This window comes from Lagopus leucura, unplaced genomic scaffold, assembly GCF_019238085.1.
Source record: "Lagopus leucura isolate 7727_CA_CO unplaced genomic scaffold, USGS_WTPT01 Super-Scaffold_100018, whole genome shotgun sequence".
In the NCBI taxonomy this organism is placed as follows: Eukaryota; Metazoa; Chordata; class Aves; order Galliformes; family Phasianidae; genus Lagopus; species Lagopus leucura.
The window spans coordinates 5,929,254-5,948,095 of record NW_024962272.1 but is presented as its reverse complement, the minus strand read 5'-3'; the positions used below and the strand labels follow the sequence as shown (position 1 = coordinate 5,948,095).

Here is an 18,842-nt window from a genome sequence, read left to right as displayed (position 1 = left end):
GGTAAGCTTACTGATAATGTTCTAGAAGATTCTAGAATTACTGCCTGTGCAGAATGGGCTGGCGTTTTCAGCAAAGTGACAAAACAGACACATGCTAGAGGCTTGCTATTGTGAAGTTTGTGAGACAACTGCTGCATGAGTTAGAATCTTTGCTGAAGATGCCTTTGGAAATATTTATACAGCATTGAAATGTCCTGGTAAAAACATCAGGAGAGCTTTTGTGACTCAGAGAAGCCCATATTAATGTGTTTCAGAGATAGGTTTGATGTAAACAATAGAACAGATCAGTAAAAACAAAGAACGATGCACCTGGGAATGCAACCTAAAAGCTGAACATGAAATCTAGAAGCAGCAGTGATTTTACTCCAGAGAGTACCTCACAGTGATGAGTGGCATAAAAACCTTCAACACATTTGTGAAAATTGCTTTTTAGAGGAATGCCTTTGAATTATAAAAGGAATGGTATGTTCAATTTACAGCACGTCAGATTTGTCCTGTATGTCTTTAGCGCACCCATTTAAGTCAAGTCTGAACAGACTTCTTTCTCTAAGAGCAGAAAAAAATCATTTCTCCTTTCATTAGAATGTATCAGTCAGGAGGATACTGATGACAGCTAAAAACACTTTTCCAAACCCTCAAGAGTGTGCAGTTTTGGATAGTTAAAAGACTTCAATTAAGTGAACACCTGAAATAAGAATATTGGATGCAGCCACATCGAAGGGGATAGACTTGATAAAATTGAAATAATCTTCCACTCACCGCTTTGCCTCTATGTGAAAAACTGTATTTCCATCCTCCCCCCCCCAAAAAAAAATTGATTCATTTTCCACATTTTTTCTTTTTTTTTCTTTTTTTTTTTTTACTTGTCATAATGCCAGCAATGTTATCTATTTTTCATAATGAGCACAATAAAGTGAAAAGTTTTCACATTCTAAGCCTAAAGAGACAAGTAATTGGAAGTTTACGTGACAGTCATAGTAGTCATTTTATTATCTCTTTCTGACTATTCCTTGCTGAAAATTTTTATGTAACCTCTCTGTCTTGGTTGTTTTATTCAGTGTCACTGTGGTCTTCCAAAATCATTTTCTGAGGCATTCACTGACACACCATAAGAAGAGTCAGCAACCACTAATCAGATATGCCTCACTGGAACTAGGTTTGCCAGGAAAAAGAATTATGATCTTGTTTTATACTGGAAGGGCAGAATGGCTGACACACAGCAAATGCTCTGAAGTGCTGAGATGCCTCCTCCTCCACAATCCAAGTCCTGTTGTTCTGCCTTACCTACCCTCTTCTTGACTGTAAGAAAGCATCAAGATTCCAGAAGTTACCACAGATTTCCTCTCTTTTTTTGTCTATTGTTGGTTATTGAATTCTTTACAAAGACACTTCTGAAAATAATCTTTTGCAATTTGGCATTCTGTGAGGATATTTCCAAAAAGCCAATTGCTTCCTGTTACTGCCTGTACCCCGGAATGGCAGAGCTGGGCTTCTAAATGACTTTCCTTCCCCTCAGGGTCTTTATATCAACAACTTTGCCCTGGTATGTCTTATATAAAACAAAAATCACTTCCTGAAATCTGCCCAGAAGTTATTTTTTTCTTTTTTCCTCTATGCAGTTGTCTTAGTGTTTACACACATCATTTAAATTTATTGGGAAAAGTATGGAAAAAATCCTTAGTACAAATTCCTGAGGCAAATAGTGTATTTGACTCAGAGTTGTATTAAAAAAAAAAAAAAACAAAACAAAACAAAGCAACTTAGGCTTTAAGAAAAGAAAAAGCTACAAAAAATTGTTTTCTCACTGCTACCTACCATGAAAGGTGAATCTTAAAGACAGATTTCATATTAATTCACATCTTTCAGCAACCCTGTTTTCAGAGGAACTCATACATATGTCTCCCTGATCAGACTTACCTTATTGACATCTACTTAAAAAAAATCCAAAGACACCATTTTTGATTTGAGAAAACCACCAAGGAAAACATATAGGGTCTTTTCTACAGTAAAGTTTCTAAATGGAATTATTAATATATTTAAGTAACCAGAAAAATCTTTTTTACATATACATATATTATATTATATTATATATATATATATATGTATACTTGGTGGAATGAACTAGAACAAGTGAAACTAAATACTGAACTGGGCAGAACACTGCTAAATAAAAATAGTCTTGTTGCATTGTGAGTAGGCTATCTCTACATGCTCAACAGCAAATGCTTTTCACAAGCCCTATTAAAGTTGCATTCTTTATGTGATATACCTAAGGCTTCCTAATGAAATAGATGATAAAATATGTAATTTAAAGAATGTGCAATACAAATGAAACAATACTGAATTTTGAGATTTGGTATTTTCACTTCTTAATTTGAGGAGATTTTCACTTCTAACTGTATGATAACAATTGTAGCTTTTGATTAGTTGCAACATGAGCTGCCACTAAAAATGCATTTACTAGAGAAAAGGAGTATAAACTGCCATACATTTTGGTTTAATATATCTGTAGTGATGGATAAACCTGAGTGTTATCTATAGTTATGAAAACAAACTTTAATGCAAGCTTGTTAGAAGAGATAAAATAAATCTTGAGTTTGGACAGGTCTGTTCTGCTCTGATAACGTCATAACGCTTACCTAGTCTGAAGCTGTTACAGTTGGTTATGGGAAGAAATTACCCTCAGTCGGGTAGACACATCATCCCAGAAGACTCTAAAAGCATTCTTCTTCTCCTGACTACTTTTTTTTTCTTATGGCAACCTCCAGTAATTTGAAGGGCTATAACATATTTTCATGTGACATTTGATTGTGAACTCCTTATCAAACTTGACACAGAACTATTCTAGAGAGAAAGGAGATAAATAAATGGGCATCTCTTCATGTGCGCTTGCTGAGTAGCCCTCAAATGTCTTTTAGCAAAGCTACACAAGAGGACCAAGAGGTTTAGATTACACAAATAAATGCTTGCGGTTTGCGAGTGGTTACAGACTGATTTCTACTGAAGTTCAGGGGAGTCAGTGCAACAAAAGACCAGTCCTTTTTGTGGTTTTGTTCCTCTTCTTATACATGGGAAACCTGCCTCCATGGTCTTGATATTTTTACTATTAATCTTTTGAGGAAGAATGTTTGGCATGGAAGTGGAGAGGGTCTTGTGCACAGGCCCAAGTTGCAACAAATCCCTATGTTATGTTTTTTACAAGCTGCCACGACTGCAAGTATATTTTTTATCAAGAAGAAATCATATACATAAATAATAATAATTTAAAAAAGAACACCTCTGATTCCTCTAATTGTGATGACAACCATTTTCCAACAACATTTTTACCCCATTTCACTAAGACCTAAGAGATGTGTGTTGATGATAGTCAATTTTTTCCCTCTTACTTTATGATTAATGAGGCAAAATGCAATCTGTGGGGAAGAAACAACCAATTGCAAATCCAGTTCTAGTAATGTGCAGGTGCTTAACTAAGATCTTTTTCTATAGAACAGGTCCTGAGGATAAGAAGAAGGTTGAATGACATAGTCAACACTAGCAACAAAATATTTTCTTAACTTTACATTTTTAAACTGGACTCTTAAGATTAGAACCAACTGACCTTGCAGGACAAGGATCCAGATTACACTCCTGAAGTTTTGGCTTTGGCTTGATATTTTCAGGGTAATAGTGACAGTATTGATCTGCTACTACCCGATTGCTCCTCAGATCAAAACATTCAGCAGAAGTCAGTTGATAACCTGCAATGCACAGTGGAAGAAATAATACGTGATGTGTTTTTCTTGTTTCTGCCTGAAGTACATCTAAGTTTTGGTTTTGTAAAAGGCTAGCTGAAAATATGCATGATTTTGGACACAGCAGCTACAATTTTGCAGACAAGGTTAAAAACAACAGCTTCATTTACAAAAATTCACACATCATAAAATATTCAAAAGTTAAATAGGTAAAATGCTGGATCAAATGATAAATAGTCACTAATGCTGATGATTTCTGTAGTTTCAGATCTCCTCCTAACTGGTCACAGGATGTGCTTAAATGTAATGCAAAAACTTGCATCCATTTTATTAAGAGGCATGTTCTTCAGGTGTTTAAGATGTTCTCAAAATGTTAGGAGGATGTAGCAGACACTGAACAAACATGATCTTGCCTGCTCTAAATTACGTGCAGTAAGAAACCAAAGGTAACAGCTATGGTCATGTACAAAATCAGAAATCTAAAACAAAAAGAAAAAATAAAGTCTGAGATTTATTGGACATTGAGAATCTTACATGCAGTTTCATTTCAGAAGGGTAAAGCTGCTGATTAGTGATAGTGAGAAATGAAGAAGGGAGACATCCAGTGACTCCAGATGGGTCCAAATCCCATAAATCCTTTATGTCTGACAGCTGTAGCATGAAGTGTGATCATGTGGATATTCAAATGTATTAAGTACAGAGTCCAAACGATGCAAAAAAATGCAAAGAATACTACAATTGTTATTACATCTCTCCCTTCCTTAGCTGTAAATACTTTCATGCATAGATTTTGCCTATTTTAAAGGACTTAGTTCAGAAGCTGGAACAGATATTACATGTATATGACTATTTCTGGAATACAGTGGTAAATTTTTACCTCCTCCACAGGATGCTGAACAAGGGAAAAAATCAGTTTCTCTCCATCGATGAATGATAGGCTGATAGAAGATAAACTGGACCGAACTGTCAGCAGCACCAACATAGGCAATCTGAAAAAGATGCAAAGATAAAAAGTGAACCAAATATTAACACCAAACTCCTGCTCTCAGTAGTATTTTATCATTATGATTTCTCTTTTTTTCTTTTCAGGAGAACTTAAAAGTATTTCAGTACTGCCTTCTTTCTACATTTTCAACAAGTTGCATTGTTTAGGAAACATTGCTTTCAATCTGTCCTTACTTTTCTTTCTTTCCAAAAACAAAGAGACATCATGAAAATCTAGACTGAAAAACAGAAGCAAAAATATGACAAATTGATCTGACAGTATAATCTGGTTGTTTGTTTTGTTTTCTTCTGTAGATGGACAGAAATATGATTACAAATCAAAGTAAAATTTGAAGAGAGGGAAGAAGATGAAAATACTGCAGAATATGTTGAGGGCTGAAAGAGATCTGGCCCACTGAGACTAAGGCTGCCCTTTTCTAATTAGAGTAAACAGTGACGTATACTCCCAACAGGAAAAAAAATACAGCTGTAGCAATACAGCTTCTTCAGCAAATGGGAGGCCTTCTGCATGGCTTAATATCGTAATAAGTTTGTCTGTCAGAAACAGGATATCTAATTCCCTGTGTGAGGACAGTGCATTAATCACACACTTCAGAAGGGTCTTTCTGGGCTCATGAAAGCCTCATGCACTCCTGGGAAAAATGTTCTGCTGTGCTGGAAGCCATTCAGGGAGGTCTCATATCTAAGTGTGCAGAAAAAGACTTGACTGGGGAGAATTCTGCTCTTACCCTTTGTTTTTTAAGGATCATCAGTGAGTCTTAAACTGAGAAGATGTACTCAGCAATAGGGTCTTCACTGAATCATGAAGAACAGACTGAGAGCTCACATAGAGCTTACTATAAAAGGAAAGAGATGAAAAAGAGTTCACATGAAAAAATCAGGAATTCAAAAGAGTTTATCTCCCTGCAGACTATTCCGGTGTGTCTGCAGAAGTATCTGTCAGTTCCAACAGAGAGAAAAGGCAGAAGTCCATATTTTCCAGTCTAAGGTGGAAGTCACTCATATGGCCATGATAACAACATAGGCAGGAAAGAATTGCAAAAAACCATAGCTATGAGCTAAAATGATACAGAACAAGCAAGTGAAATAAGCAGGCACAGTATCATTTATTTTTTTAAGGAATACTGTAAGCAGAACAGGAACAATAAATGGTTATTCCATGCAGCAAAAATGTCTTTTTCAATTTTGTTTGACAGTTTTCTAAAGCTAAGATCTTGATCCAAGGCAAAACATCAGCCTAAGCTTTGCAAGACTGAATGTGACATTTGACAGCTATGTGCTTTAAGAAATTTTTACTGCACAAGGCTAGCTTTCACACATTGAAATACTCAGATCTGGAGTTTTGACCCTTGCCATATTTGCAACACACTGCTAGATATGAGAAATGCCAGTGCTGAAAAAGTCCTCTTACTATCACAGTGAGTGTTGAATCCTTATGTCACTGGGTCACTGATCCAGAGAAAATGGCATTAATTTTGCTTGCAAATAAAATCCTGTCTAAACATATTGATAGCAGACATCAGCAGAACTCAGATTGTAGAGCAATCAGCCCTACATTTAGGCATTGCAATCAACTGGGAAGCATCCTCGATTTCCAGGTTTCAGGGAACTTGGGAGTGCTCAGAACAACAGCACATCCCTCAATCTGTAACACCAAGAATAGTCTTATAAGAGCTAGTTTAAATCACAGTCCTCAGTCTATCCATCAAAAATTAGCTGTCTAAAATTACTGCAACTAGCAACTAGAGATATACTTTTTCTTGTAAAGATAGTTTCAAAAAATCATAGCTTGTAAGCTGTTTTTTTATAATGGATTTTGTAAAAGATTATCTAGAATGGCACCACAAAAGGTCTAAGATGTTGCTCGGCCAATATTTGGAACTGATAAAAAACAGTACTGGTTTGAGGGATAACCACAGAATATTTAATGAAAACAACAAACTTCTGATCTGAAATAAAAAGGCAGCATAATGTTTTTGAATGATTCTGAGCACTCTTGTGACCATAACTGCAATACCTGATTTAATCTTTGTATTATGTTAACTTTCTCTCGAAGCCTCTAAATTCAATCAATTCACATAAAGAAACGATTTAAAAAAACAAAACAAAACAAAACAAAACAAAAAACAAATAAACAAACAAAAAGAAAAACCCACAAAAAAGCAACCAGAAGCAAAACCACCACCAACAGCCACCAAACCCAGCCCTTCCATGCTTGATTTTGGCAGCATGTGCCTGAACCATTTATCTACATTTGCTGAAGAACACAATAGTTGTTTGCTTTGGTGATTGTCAAATTTAATCAGCGGTTTATAACCAGCAGGGATAAACAAGAAACTATCAATGTTAATTGTGGGGTTAATTCATGATAAGTGTGCTCAGAAATATTTTCACATTTAACAAAATTCTTGTACTGGGGAGGGACAAAATGTATCCCTTATTCCTAGTGTGTGTCCTAAGCTAGGAGACAGGGAAGGGGTTATTACTGCATATTGTCCTTTGTCTTATGAAACTTGATCTAGTGTATTATGATCTAACTCCAGGCCAACATGCTTATTAGGAAACTTCAAATGGTTTTTCCACATTATTATTACAAATATTTTCTGCAAGTGCCAAATCCCAAATCTTCGGGTGTGATTTATTAGTGCCAAGTTTAATGTTGAAATCTTCTGAGATAACATACAAAGGAACTGGGGATGAGAGCATGGAGAACTGTCCTTTTGTGGCATATGTAATTTTGTGCTTTGTGCTGGGTCAGAAAACCCAAAGCTTTAGTATAATACTTTCTCTGCTTAGCGTGCTTTGATATTCCTGTTCTCATGCAGTGACACTTTACATTGAAAAGAAAAGAGGATGTGCAAGAATTTTGCTGCTGTTCATATTTTGTTCTTGAAGCCAAAAAAGGAGTCAGGGAAAATAATTGTACAGGCTTGTTTCAAATGACATAACAGACACAAGGAGAGATACTGAAGTTTTTCAAGCATATTGTGTAACACAATAACACAAGACGGCACCATGATTCCTCTGAATTAGACTTTTAATTGCCTTGGAGTGCTGAAAAGACTCTCGACTTTTTGCTCCAGGGAACATATGTACTGTACATTTCTGGATTTATATCTCTTGATCATGACAGCCCTGTGTTGTTTCTAAGTGGAAGACAGCTTTCTCTGCCACTTCTCCACCCAGGTTCTAGGCCAGATAGAAAAATCACAGTGAAATTACATTGTCTCCAATTTACCATGGACTACATCTCTGAATCAAATTTGCTTACCATGCCCCAACCTAGGATTAAGGTAGATAAGGTCACCTTTAGGTTGATACGATGATTTGTAAAAAGCCTTTAAAGTAATACTCAGAAAACAGAAACAGAATTTTTTCAAGGTTCAAATCTTAACTGAATTCCTTCCAAAAGAAGAACTAGACAAAAGCCAATGCAATGAATTGGCTAGCATAGCTGTCAGCTATAAAGGTTACTGAATTAGCTACTACTTCTATCAACTATGATAATCTGTACAGAATTCACTACTCTAGTGACAACAGAAGCAGAAGCTTCTGAAATGAGGAGACAACAAGAGCAAAGCCAAATATTCCAAAACCTGCCCTGCTGCATCTCTTAAATTTGTGGATACTATTGTTAACACCCTACTCACCCATGGAAAAAACATTTCACCACTAACATCACATTAGTCGTATAAGAGAATGCAGCTTGAATATGCTTAGTCTGTACTGCAGAATATTTATTACCAATAATTTAACCATGGTAATATCTAAGAAATTAATGTAAAAATTTAAAATCCTATTGAGATATATAGTTCACAAAAATGAAAAGTAAAAAGTTAAAAGGCAATATTTGCCACAAAAATATTTTTTTATAATGATGAAAAAGGATTAAAAAATGGCATCAAAGTATTATGTTACTTAAGAGTCATTGATTTTTGAAACTGACAATTTTGAAAATTTAAAGGATACCAGAAAAAAACACACAATACATCTTGACAAAACAATAGAAAATGAATATTTGTCTCTACTGTGTCAAATGAAAATGTCAAGGTAGATTTTAGACCAGCAATATTTTAAACACAAATGTAAGATTAAGGGTAACAAATCTCCAGATCCAAAAAGCATTCACTCAGTAGTACCATGTAACCTCTGAAGAATACAAGAATGGAAATCATGTATGACGCATTTAGCTTACTTTCATGAAAGAGCTATTGTTTAAACCAAAGCAAGACAGAAAATCTTAACAGAAGATTTAGAAGATGCTTCTTGAGACCAGTAATCTCTACCTATGTACTAGGCTTATAGGTGGAATTAAAAAAAAAGCAGAACTCAAAGATAGGTCTCTGAGAAGAGTGATGCTGTCCAAGCTTCTCAATCTACTTCACCAAGGAATCCTTTGAGACAGGACTTTTCTTGTTCTTGTCAAATGAAAATTCACATGAAATAATTAGATCTTGCCATGGACTGGTTCCTGGGCAAAAGAGAAAGGTCATTCAGCCTGCTTTTATAGTGGCAGAAGAACTGTGGAGTCCCACAGAGATGCATGCTAGGACATATACTGTTAGCCAGATTCCTGAATGAATAGATGACAGTGAATTGAACAAGTTTGCTACTGAAAAAAAAATTATGCATAGTAGTAAAAAGTGAAACTTTGAGAACACTTCAAAGGTCCTACTCTGCAGAACTCATTCTTTGATTTGTAGGTTCTTTTCCCAGCTATGGTTGCCCAATGGAGTGTTACTTGCTTCTCATATGCTTTTTTAATGAAGTAGAGGCTATGAGGATGAGGAGTACCTTCCAAATCAACATATATGATGTGCTTATGATGTATGTTTATAGATTTACAGATTAATATATTGATATTTCATTATTTTCCTTGCTGGGATCATAAAAAGTTTATTGTAGTACAGTCTTTCTCATGTCCCCTGGCTGAAAATCATTGGAGAGAGAAAGAACTGCTAGTATTTTAACAGTAATTGCTCAGCATGACATTGGTCATGAAGTTTCACTAGTAGTAGTTGAGGAATATAATGATAGAAGATTGATTCTAAGAAGTGGAAAAAAAAGTAGTTCAGATTTTTGAATGAAGACATTTGGAATTCTGCATGTTCCTAAATAGTTGCATAAATATTTATCATTTAAATCACTTAATTAAATAAACAATTATTTTCATATTTTATCAAACTGCACATTGATTTGATGCAAACTAATACTTCCATAAAATAAAATTATATATTTAAACAACAGTTCCATTTCTATGCATATCATTAAAAAGTTATGAATATATAAACATAACAGTGGAAATAGAAAAAAGGACAGATTAGGAAAATAAGGACAACCATTGTATGCACCAGGATAGATAGTAGGAGAAATTAACTGTGGTAGGATACTTCAGATTAGGAATGAGATACAGTATGATATGATATAGGTCTCAAATAGAGGAGTCACAGAGAAAGGGGAAAGGCAATAATCATTTACTGTTTCATAGACTGGGAAAACAGATGGAGTCAGTAAAGTTACAACTAAGATTTAAAATAAGACACGTCCCTTATTTTACACGATGAAGTGAATTCATTGCGGAACTAAAGCACAAACTAAAACACAAACTAGACATTGTAAAAAGGACAAATTCTCTGTAAAAGATTCCTGAAGGACTGTCTCATTTGAGTTAATAAAAATAGCTAAACAAATGCAACATAAGGACCAAGAGGGAGAATCTGCAAAATAGAGGGTAACTCTGATCTGTTTCTAGAACTTGTCTTTTCAGAAGATGAAACCAGTCCTTCTCTGAAACAGAAACACGAGTGAAGCACACTTTTTACTAGACCTAGTACTGCAGTTCCGTAATATACAGATTAAGTGGAATGTGTAGACTAGGAGAATAATCACGTAAAGAACTATTAGATGAAATCATTTATATTGAATCAGAAACAAAGGTGAGTGTGAAACACAAATTATACATAATTTTTGGAAGATTACTACATGGTTTCCCATGCATTTTGCCACATTTGCAGTAACAGGAGAAAAAATATAGAACTTTTCTAAATTTATCACAAGGGTTATCTAGTCAAGATAAATAAACTTTAAGTTGCCTTTTAGGCTTGTCATTATGTGTGGGCCTGACCTAGAAATTATTACAAAAATTGTATTATTTTTGGAAATTGGGAAACTACACTATAGGTTTTACAAAAAAAAAAAGTACTGAAATGAAACACAGATTGATGAAAGCCAGTTGTGCAGGCCTTGTTGAAGAGTTACTTCCTGCAGTTTTCGCTCTAGAGAAATGACCTTAGCAAGTGACAAGAAGTAGTATAGTTTTATGATGACATGACCATATTCCAGTGGGCTATCCCATGGTTCAGCAAAGTTCTTAGGTCATTTTCCGCTGAAGACAGATAATATAACTTAGCCGCAATTAAGCTTTTAGCTCTCATTATTTCTGTTCACAAAGACTGAATTTTAGCTCATAAAAGAGACATCCTAACCCTAATCTATCAGTGTTTGCAGGACTAGTTCCTTCAACATTTTTCTTTCATTAAGCGAGGTAAATCACTCCTTGTTCAAAAGATATTATTTAATCCAGTCCTGGCCCTAGCCATGGAGTCCAAAAGCATCTGCCAGCTGGCATGTACCTGTGTGATCTCCTACATGCCCTTGCAGGTCCCAGGAAGTCTAAACTAAGCCCCAATATGTTTTTTGTTTGCTTAACCTAGACTCTAATCAAATGAACCTCTTTCACCAGTACTTTCTGCTTGTCTGGACCACAACTGAAATAAGAGTTAAATGGATGGGACTAGTGTTCATTGTAATTCCACATCCAATTTTGACCTTTATCTTAACTACGGTTTGTTGGACAACTAGCAGCAAAATCCTAGTCTCAGCAGTAGCTCTGCTTAAGACAGTCAAAACTATCTCTGAAATAGGCAGACATCCTTAGAACCAGCACAAAATATAGCCAGGTAGCCTCTTTTGGTGGAAGACCTTAACCAACACTTAACCAACATAGGGCTAGGACACTAACTACTTTGATGTAGATCATAACACAAACCCTAACAGCCTGTGCTTTGCCAACCCTAACTCTTCCCTGGCAATCCCTGTTTGAGCAATCCTCTACCTCAAGAGGTTCAAATTCACAGTGCTGGTTGTTTAAATAATCAGTCAGTAATTTATACTGTCGTCTGTAGACCCCATCTGACAGTTTTAATTCACTCTGCAGATATGTAAAAGGAAGTGATGACTCCATGATTCTCTATTTTCTGTCTGAATCAGATTGTACAGACAGAGGAAGCTTTTCAGGACAGACACATGAATATGTGACCTTGGTAAAAACACAGATTGATAGCAGTTCTGACAGAGAAACGCAAGACTCACTAAGTGATATTACTACTCTGTTCTCTAGGCCACACTGTCAGCCAGCAAGACTTCCAAGTGAAACTGAACTTCATTTCACCAACATTTTATGAAAACCGATAATTTTTAATGGAAAAAACAACAACAACAACAACAACAAACACCTTCTAGTAAAAACTTCATAGTTTTTACTATTTAAACCTCCTGTGAAAAGACTGTAAGGTGTATAGCACACATAGTCAAGAATTTTAGCAGATATACAATTCAGATCCTGCAAGAGCAGCATGAAGAATCTTCTTGCAATTTTAAAGCATTCTACATTACAAATAAACTACAGATCTACTTTTGAGCTGTTTCCAGGTATACTTGACCTCACTGGATGAGAACATTCGGATTAAATAAAAAAGAATGAACAACAGTGATTCTGCAGATAACGACACTGAAATCACAGCTCTGATCCAGCCACAAATTCATCTAGATCTGTTTACATAAAAACTGTTTTTCAGGCAAGTAGATCTTCAGACCAAAAATATCCTGCTAGTACCACAGTAAAGCCTTTCATCTAATTTTTCAGTACTTTACCTTGTTTTGATAGAGAATGATTTGCTTCAAGGGATAAAGCTATTTCCCCCTCTCATACAAGAGAACAGTGTAAACACCAGAATCACAGTCCTGCCCCCCTGATAACATTTCAGTGCCTCTGGTCCACAGCAACAGGTATGCTTTAACTAAGCAGGCAGTCTTAATCCATAGCTGCGCAAGTAATGAAAAGTAAGCAGCACTGTTTACATCACTATTTTTCAATATCTGGGTATAATCTGTAGTACAGTATTTTGGATATTTTGAGGTGATCAGCATATGTTTTACTGAAGCATGTTCATTCTGAATTGAAGTAAAAAGATTGCATTCTTCAGGTCAGGCTCTCTCTGAGAACTAGTCCTGATAATTTCTGCTTGATTTTTGTGCTGCTATCATACCAAGAGGGGTAAAGGACAGTCCACAGGGCTCTGCTCACACTCAAAATGATAAATTCTATGCTCAGCCAAATCCCATGAACTACTGAATTTTGCAGTTTACTGTTCAAACTGCTAGCTGCCATCATCTTTAGGTTAAAGCAAATATCATCTACCTCTGGGGCCCATGGTAAAAACCTATGTAGTCCTGGACATGATATAGGTTTTACAGTTTTACAGCTGAAATCCTTCAGGTTCTCTGGACCTACTGGAAAAGAATTTATTTTATTGTAATTCCCAATTGTTCATTTTTGTATGTGTTTTCCTACGGAATGTGTGCATTGCTTCCAGCAATGTGTTTTATATTACCTGGAAGAATAGAAATGGTCTAATGGGAGGAAACAATTTGATTCTTATTACCAACGAAACACAAAGCAGAACTCTGAAATGACACAATGACTTTCCTATCAAAGTCACCCCATTTACTTTGGAAGTTGGGGATCCCATTCTCCACTCTCTAATAGTCTTTTATGTAATTACCCTGGTATAAATCCCACAAATTATGGACAAAAATAATGGACTTTCTTTCTTTTTGTCATAAACTAAGCAAACTGCATACAATCTCTAAAGTAATCTGACATTTCTTGCAGTGAGTTCATCTTGGTCTCTTCTCTGAGAGTGTTCAATGAAGCTTTCATCAGATAATTAGTTATGAAGAATTACAAACAGAATTCAATAACCAAACTGGATTTGGCTTTGTGGGAAGTATCTACTGGAAAATTAAACAAAACAAAACAAAACAAAACAAAACAAAATTCTTATCTCTCTACTACATCTTGTGTCGTTTGTCATTTTATATTGCTTTAAGATGCACATTTGGTTGATGACCCTCACCTTGATAGTGAAGTCTGCAGTGAGAGGCCCAGATATTTTCAGTATCTCTTTGTCTGGAAACTTCTGGAAGTCAATGCTGGAATTGTCCACAATGAAGGAACCTGTGGAGCTGAGGTTGTTTTCACTCTTAACACCATGGAGAGTCTTAGTTTCCAAATCTGACAAATGCAAACAAATTAACAAGAATCCAGAGCATTATAATTCGAAACAACAGTAACTGAGAACAGAATAAATAAATAAAAATGGTAGGGTAATGATGTAGATTTTCTTCTTAAGTTAGCGATTACATAAATCATTTCTGAAATGGAAATTAGCAATCACAATGTGGACCTGGTCCATCATCAAGTTTACCTCCCCATCAAGTTCAGAGTACTCCCTAAAGCATGTCCACCAATAAGCTGTTTTGTATAATTATTCAAAGTGAAGGTGCATTTTGTCATGAAAAGCTGTAATCCTTTCAAATGTATTTGTGAAGTTATACACAAAATTTTCTAGATGGGGCCATACTATTAATCTGTGATGGAACAATATTTTGAGAGAGTGTAAATGGGAGAAATAGTTTCATCAGCATGTATTAAGTTGTCAATTAGAAGGAAAAGAAGATAACAGCAGTAATTAAGCTGGTTTCCAGGATGGGTCATGGGAATTAACTCAAGAGTGATGTTGCTGAGGCAGTCAGTAAGAATTTGCTCCATATTAATGAATTCCTTGGTTTTCAGGAAGACTAGTCTCTTGCTTTGTGACACACTTGGCTTTATAGTTATTTCTGGACAGGACTGCATGCACCAGGGATAAAGATGGTTTTAAGACTTGTGTATATGTAATTGGCCTCCTGTTGACTTCTCCCACAACCAAAGTTCATGGGGCAAAATACTCCCATCCCCAAATAGACTGTAGCTCATACATATATAAAATCCTTTGATGGTTGAACTGAAAGATTCATGGAGACATCTGAAACAAGAAAGAGACGTATCTGGACTTATTCATGTTTACAGAGAGCAGTTCATCTAAATCTTAAGCAATGACTCAGGCAGACCTTGCTGATTCAAATCTTATTTGTCCTGAAACGTGATATGGCCTGAGTGTAGACAGCTTTAGGTTAGACTGTCCTGCATTCTCATCTCTCTCTAAGCTGTCTTACAGGTCAATTTCACAAGGGAAAAAAAAATAAAAGCAGAAAAAAAGGAATTTTTTTCTACCTAGGACGAGAATGTCTATACCAAGAAAAAACAGAGGGGAGAAAATAAGAATGCAAACCGTTTACTGGGATAGTAATAACAGCCATACTGGAAGAGTGCTGGTGTGCCCAGAGGGCTACTTAAAACTGAAGTACATGCAAATCTTTGAAGAAAAACATTACATATTTTTTCTTAATTTATAAACTGTAATTTGCTGATCATTATTCATAGCTTTAAATCTAAACAATCATTAAAGGATTATGGCATTCTTATTGCTTTCTCAACACAAGCACTGTACACTGAGCAGTACAGAAAAACCACCCCTTATCTTTCCACTCTGTGTAAGTACTTTGGGCAAAAGAAGTCTGGGAATGATTTTGTGATTTTGCTGACTCTCATGATTGCATTTACACTGATAAGCAGATAGGGCTCTGACTGGTCCTTGCTGCAGAAAAGGCATTATTGAGTTTTGGAAAAGGAGAAAGGCAGTCCTATTTGCCTGACAATAATTTGTGCTTCTGAGATGTTACGCAGTACTGTCTGAAGGCATTGGTTTGTGGCTTTTTTTTTTTTTTTTCCTTACAGCAAATCCCTTTTACTAACACTATTGTGTTTGCTGCCAACGAAAAAAAAAGAGCAGTTTGTGAATAGCTACTGCATTGGAAAGTAAGAGTTTCTTTTTCAGGGAGTTTCTATCCAGGAAAGAAATGGATTTGCCTTCAGCTCTTCCTGCACACTCTCAAATACTTAGACTCTTCTCCCAGAGGGGCTTCTGCGATGCACAGCTCCATGTCAGGCAAAGTAGGGAAAATGTGTTATAGCTACCAAATGATGGGCTAGCAGCAGTCAAGGGGCTTCACTCTCTGGAGCAACATCACTCCTAAAGTGCATGGTCTGACATCTGCATGCTGCTGTTGATCTTCTCACAGTAATTTTCTCTGTGTCTGTGTATCTACTGGAGTGAAAGAGATTATCATAACAGAAACATGTGTTAAAGTCATGAGCAGCTGATGGCTAAGCTCGGCTGTAGGGAAGCTTATACTTTACTGTCCTCAATATTTCTTCACTCTGTGGGATATATTTTATTAATTTTAAACAAAGGAACTTGGCACCAAGTGAGCCAGCCAAAGGATAAGCAAACAGAAATGATGGAAAAATTATCAAGGAGAAAAGGATTCTGAAATGTTGGCCAGGCTTTGCTCTGAAATTAGCATGCATCAGTGATGTAACTGGGTCCAGGGAGAGCTTCTGAGGGCAGGACTCACCCCTGTGTCGAAATCATTGATTTCAGAGAGGGAAACCAGACACCACACTATAAACAGAGCACTGCGGGTTTGCAAGGCTTTCTTAAACAAATGCACACTTTTTCTACTTACATAAATGACCGGGTCCTTTCAGCACGAGGCGAATATGTCTGCTTCCATAGGGAATAGCAACCACTGTATCAACCACTGTGGGGAAGGTAAAAATTCATGAAGTAAACAAACAGAAATTCCCATCAGTTTTCAAATAAATTGTGAAATAGAAGCCTAAAAAAAAAACCATCAGAAAACAGTGTCTGAAATAAGTTAAAAAAAAAAACCTCTACAAATTTCTGAAACAGAATCCTGCTCTTAAACATCACTAAAAATCTTCTACTTTGAGGAACTCAAGTGCGTTGATTTTCTTTATTCTCAACTCATTTACAACTACTTCATAAGTAACAAATAGCTATCTATTTCACCATGACTCCACTTAAGATCCTTCCAAGTCCTTAACAGGTTGTTGTAGTGAAGCAGGGAAGCATAAGTTTATTTTGATATTCAACAAAACTGTCCTTCCCTTCAGCTTTCCCAGCTGGAATCTACAGCTTCTCCATGACCCATTGCCCATGTTCCATGGCAGTCTCCAACTGCTCACACATGCCTTCTCTTTCACATCTTTTATGATAATGACTAGAATTATTATAATTCTGCTTCTCTTTCTACCTCACTAACAGAAAGCCCCTGAAAAACAGAGGCCAATTAGACTGTCATGTCTTAGAGCAAGATCTTGTACCTATGAGTATTTGAGATCTTTGTAGCTTTGTAAACTGAGAGCGAACTAGCTGCTCAGTACATGCTGTTGTGAAAGCTGATTTGGCCAGCATTTCTTAAAATTTAGCAACCTTTGTAATATTCTGAGGAAAGACAGGAGAAGGTGTGACATGATGTTAGAAAAGACTCCAAATGCTAAGCTAGGCTACTGGACTGGATGCCCAGAGGACACTGACCTGGTCTAATCTGCTGATTTAGACTGTCTCTTCTCCTCTCCCTGTCCTTTCTGTCTCCTTCTATTACTACAAATTGGGACAAAAAACATGCATGACTAACAGATTTTTTGGGGTGGTGGTACACGTGAAAAGAACAACGCCTCTTTCACTATCTGTTCGTAAGAACTGTACTCACATTTGTATCACATAATCCATAAAAGTGCATGGTGGTGAAGCAGGGAAGTTTATTTTAATATTTAATCAAACTCCATTTTCAAAATCTGATCTGTTATCTTTGCTCAACTTATCAAGTGCCTCCTAAGACTTCCGAAGCAGCGTGGTTAAACTCTCCTCAGCACAGTTTGTGCTGTTATCACAGTAATGAACAAAAACATACATCTTTCATTTAATACAGATTTCAAATTTTATTTTTGAGAAAACAAGCATTCAAGTCTGGCAGAATTTACTAAATGCTGATACTCTACTGTTTATTTTATTGCTGCCACTTTGGCACTGATATTCAAGATGGTGCCAAGTAAGATAAATGGCTTTAATCCAATCCGGGGTGAAAAAAAAGCAACAAACATGAATATATCATCTCCTTGCTGTATATATCATGTTTATTAGAATGAAATATTGGAGAAACAATAATTCTGCTTTTTCAGAAAATGTGTTAATTGCCTTCTTACAAACCTTTGTTAAAAACAGGACTTTATTATTATTTAATGGTCTCTCAGTCATAAGCTCTGTGCTCAAGAGTTAACAACTCAATGTTACAGTAAAATCAGGAATTTTAAGGGTCATGCAAGCTTGTATATCATATTTTCCTTCAATGTCTCTTTTGCCTCTGTGTGCTACTGGAACTATACTTCACCTAATCTTGTTGTTGCTGTGCATGTGAAATCCTAGCCCACTTTATGTGAAAAGCAATGCTCAGTGAGATTTCTGCTTATCATTGTGCTTCCTGTTTTCACAAAACAGAAGCAGTGGGGGCTTAGGGGTAATTTCCTCAGGAGGCAGATTGTGGAGCTGCTATGTGGAACACTCTGGAGAAAAGGTGTGAAGTACGTTAGCGGGGAGTTGGCTTCCTCCAGAAAAGATATAGGGAAGAAAGGAGGAGTCCCATATAACTGAGAGCACAGTGGTCTGGAGCTGTGAAAAAGATGAAGGGATCTAAGCAAATGTTATGTCAGGCACATGAATCAGGTATCCTGAGAGATAAATTTCTTCTTTTAGATCCTGAACTTGAATTTGGTCCAAATAAACCTATCAATTCCCTTGGTAAAAGTGTATTTTTTATTTTATTTTTATTTTCCTGTTACTACTGATGCTGAACTTAAAGCCAGAATTGCATCTGTTTTTGACAACTATGGCAAAAGTGATCTGATAAATATTTATTTAGCTTCAGCAACTTCTGTAATTCAGTTCTAAAGTAATCTTCTTCAGTAGAAGAAGGGAAGGGAAGGGAAGGGAAGGGAAGGGAAGGGAAGGGAAGGGA

At 36.2% G+C, this 18,842-nt stretch overlaps 1 protein-coding gene across 1 annotated transcript in view; it reads right to left on the bottom strand.

The window, feature by feature from the left end:
• Nucleotides 1–18,842, bottom strand: part of ADAMTSL1 (ADAMTS like 1) — a 347,780-nt gene that overhangs the window by 96,771 nt on the left and 232,167 nt on the right. Inside the window, exons 7-10 of the mRNA XM_042877544.1 lie at nt 16,491–16,565; nt 13,937–14,094; nt 4,612–4,723; nt 3,602–3,740 (exon numbers count right to left, since the gene is read on the bottom strand). Of these exons, the coding sequence (XP_042733478.1) occupies nt 3,602–3,740; nt 4,612–4,723; nt 13,937–14,094; nt 16,491–16,565 (484 nt within the window). The remainder of the gene's footprint in view (nt 1–3,601; nt 3,741–4,611; nt 4,724–13,936; nt 14,095–16,490; nt 16,566–18,842) is intronic.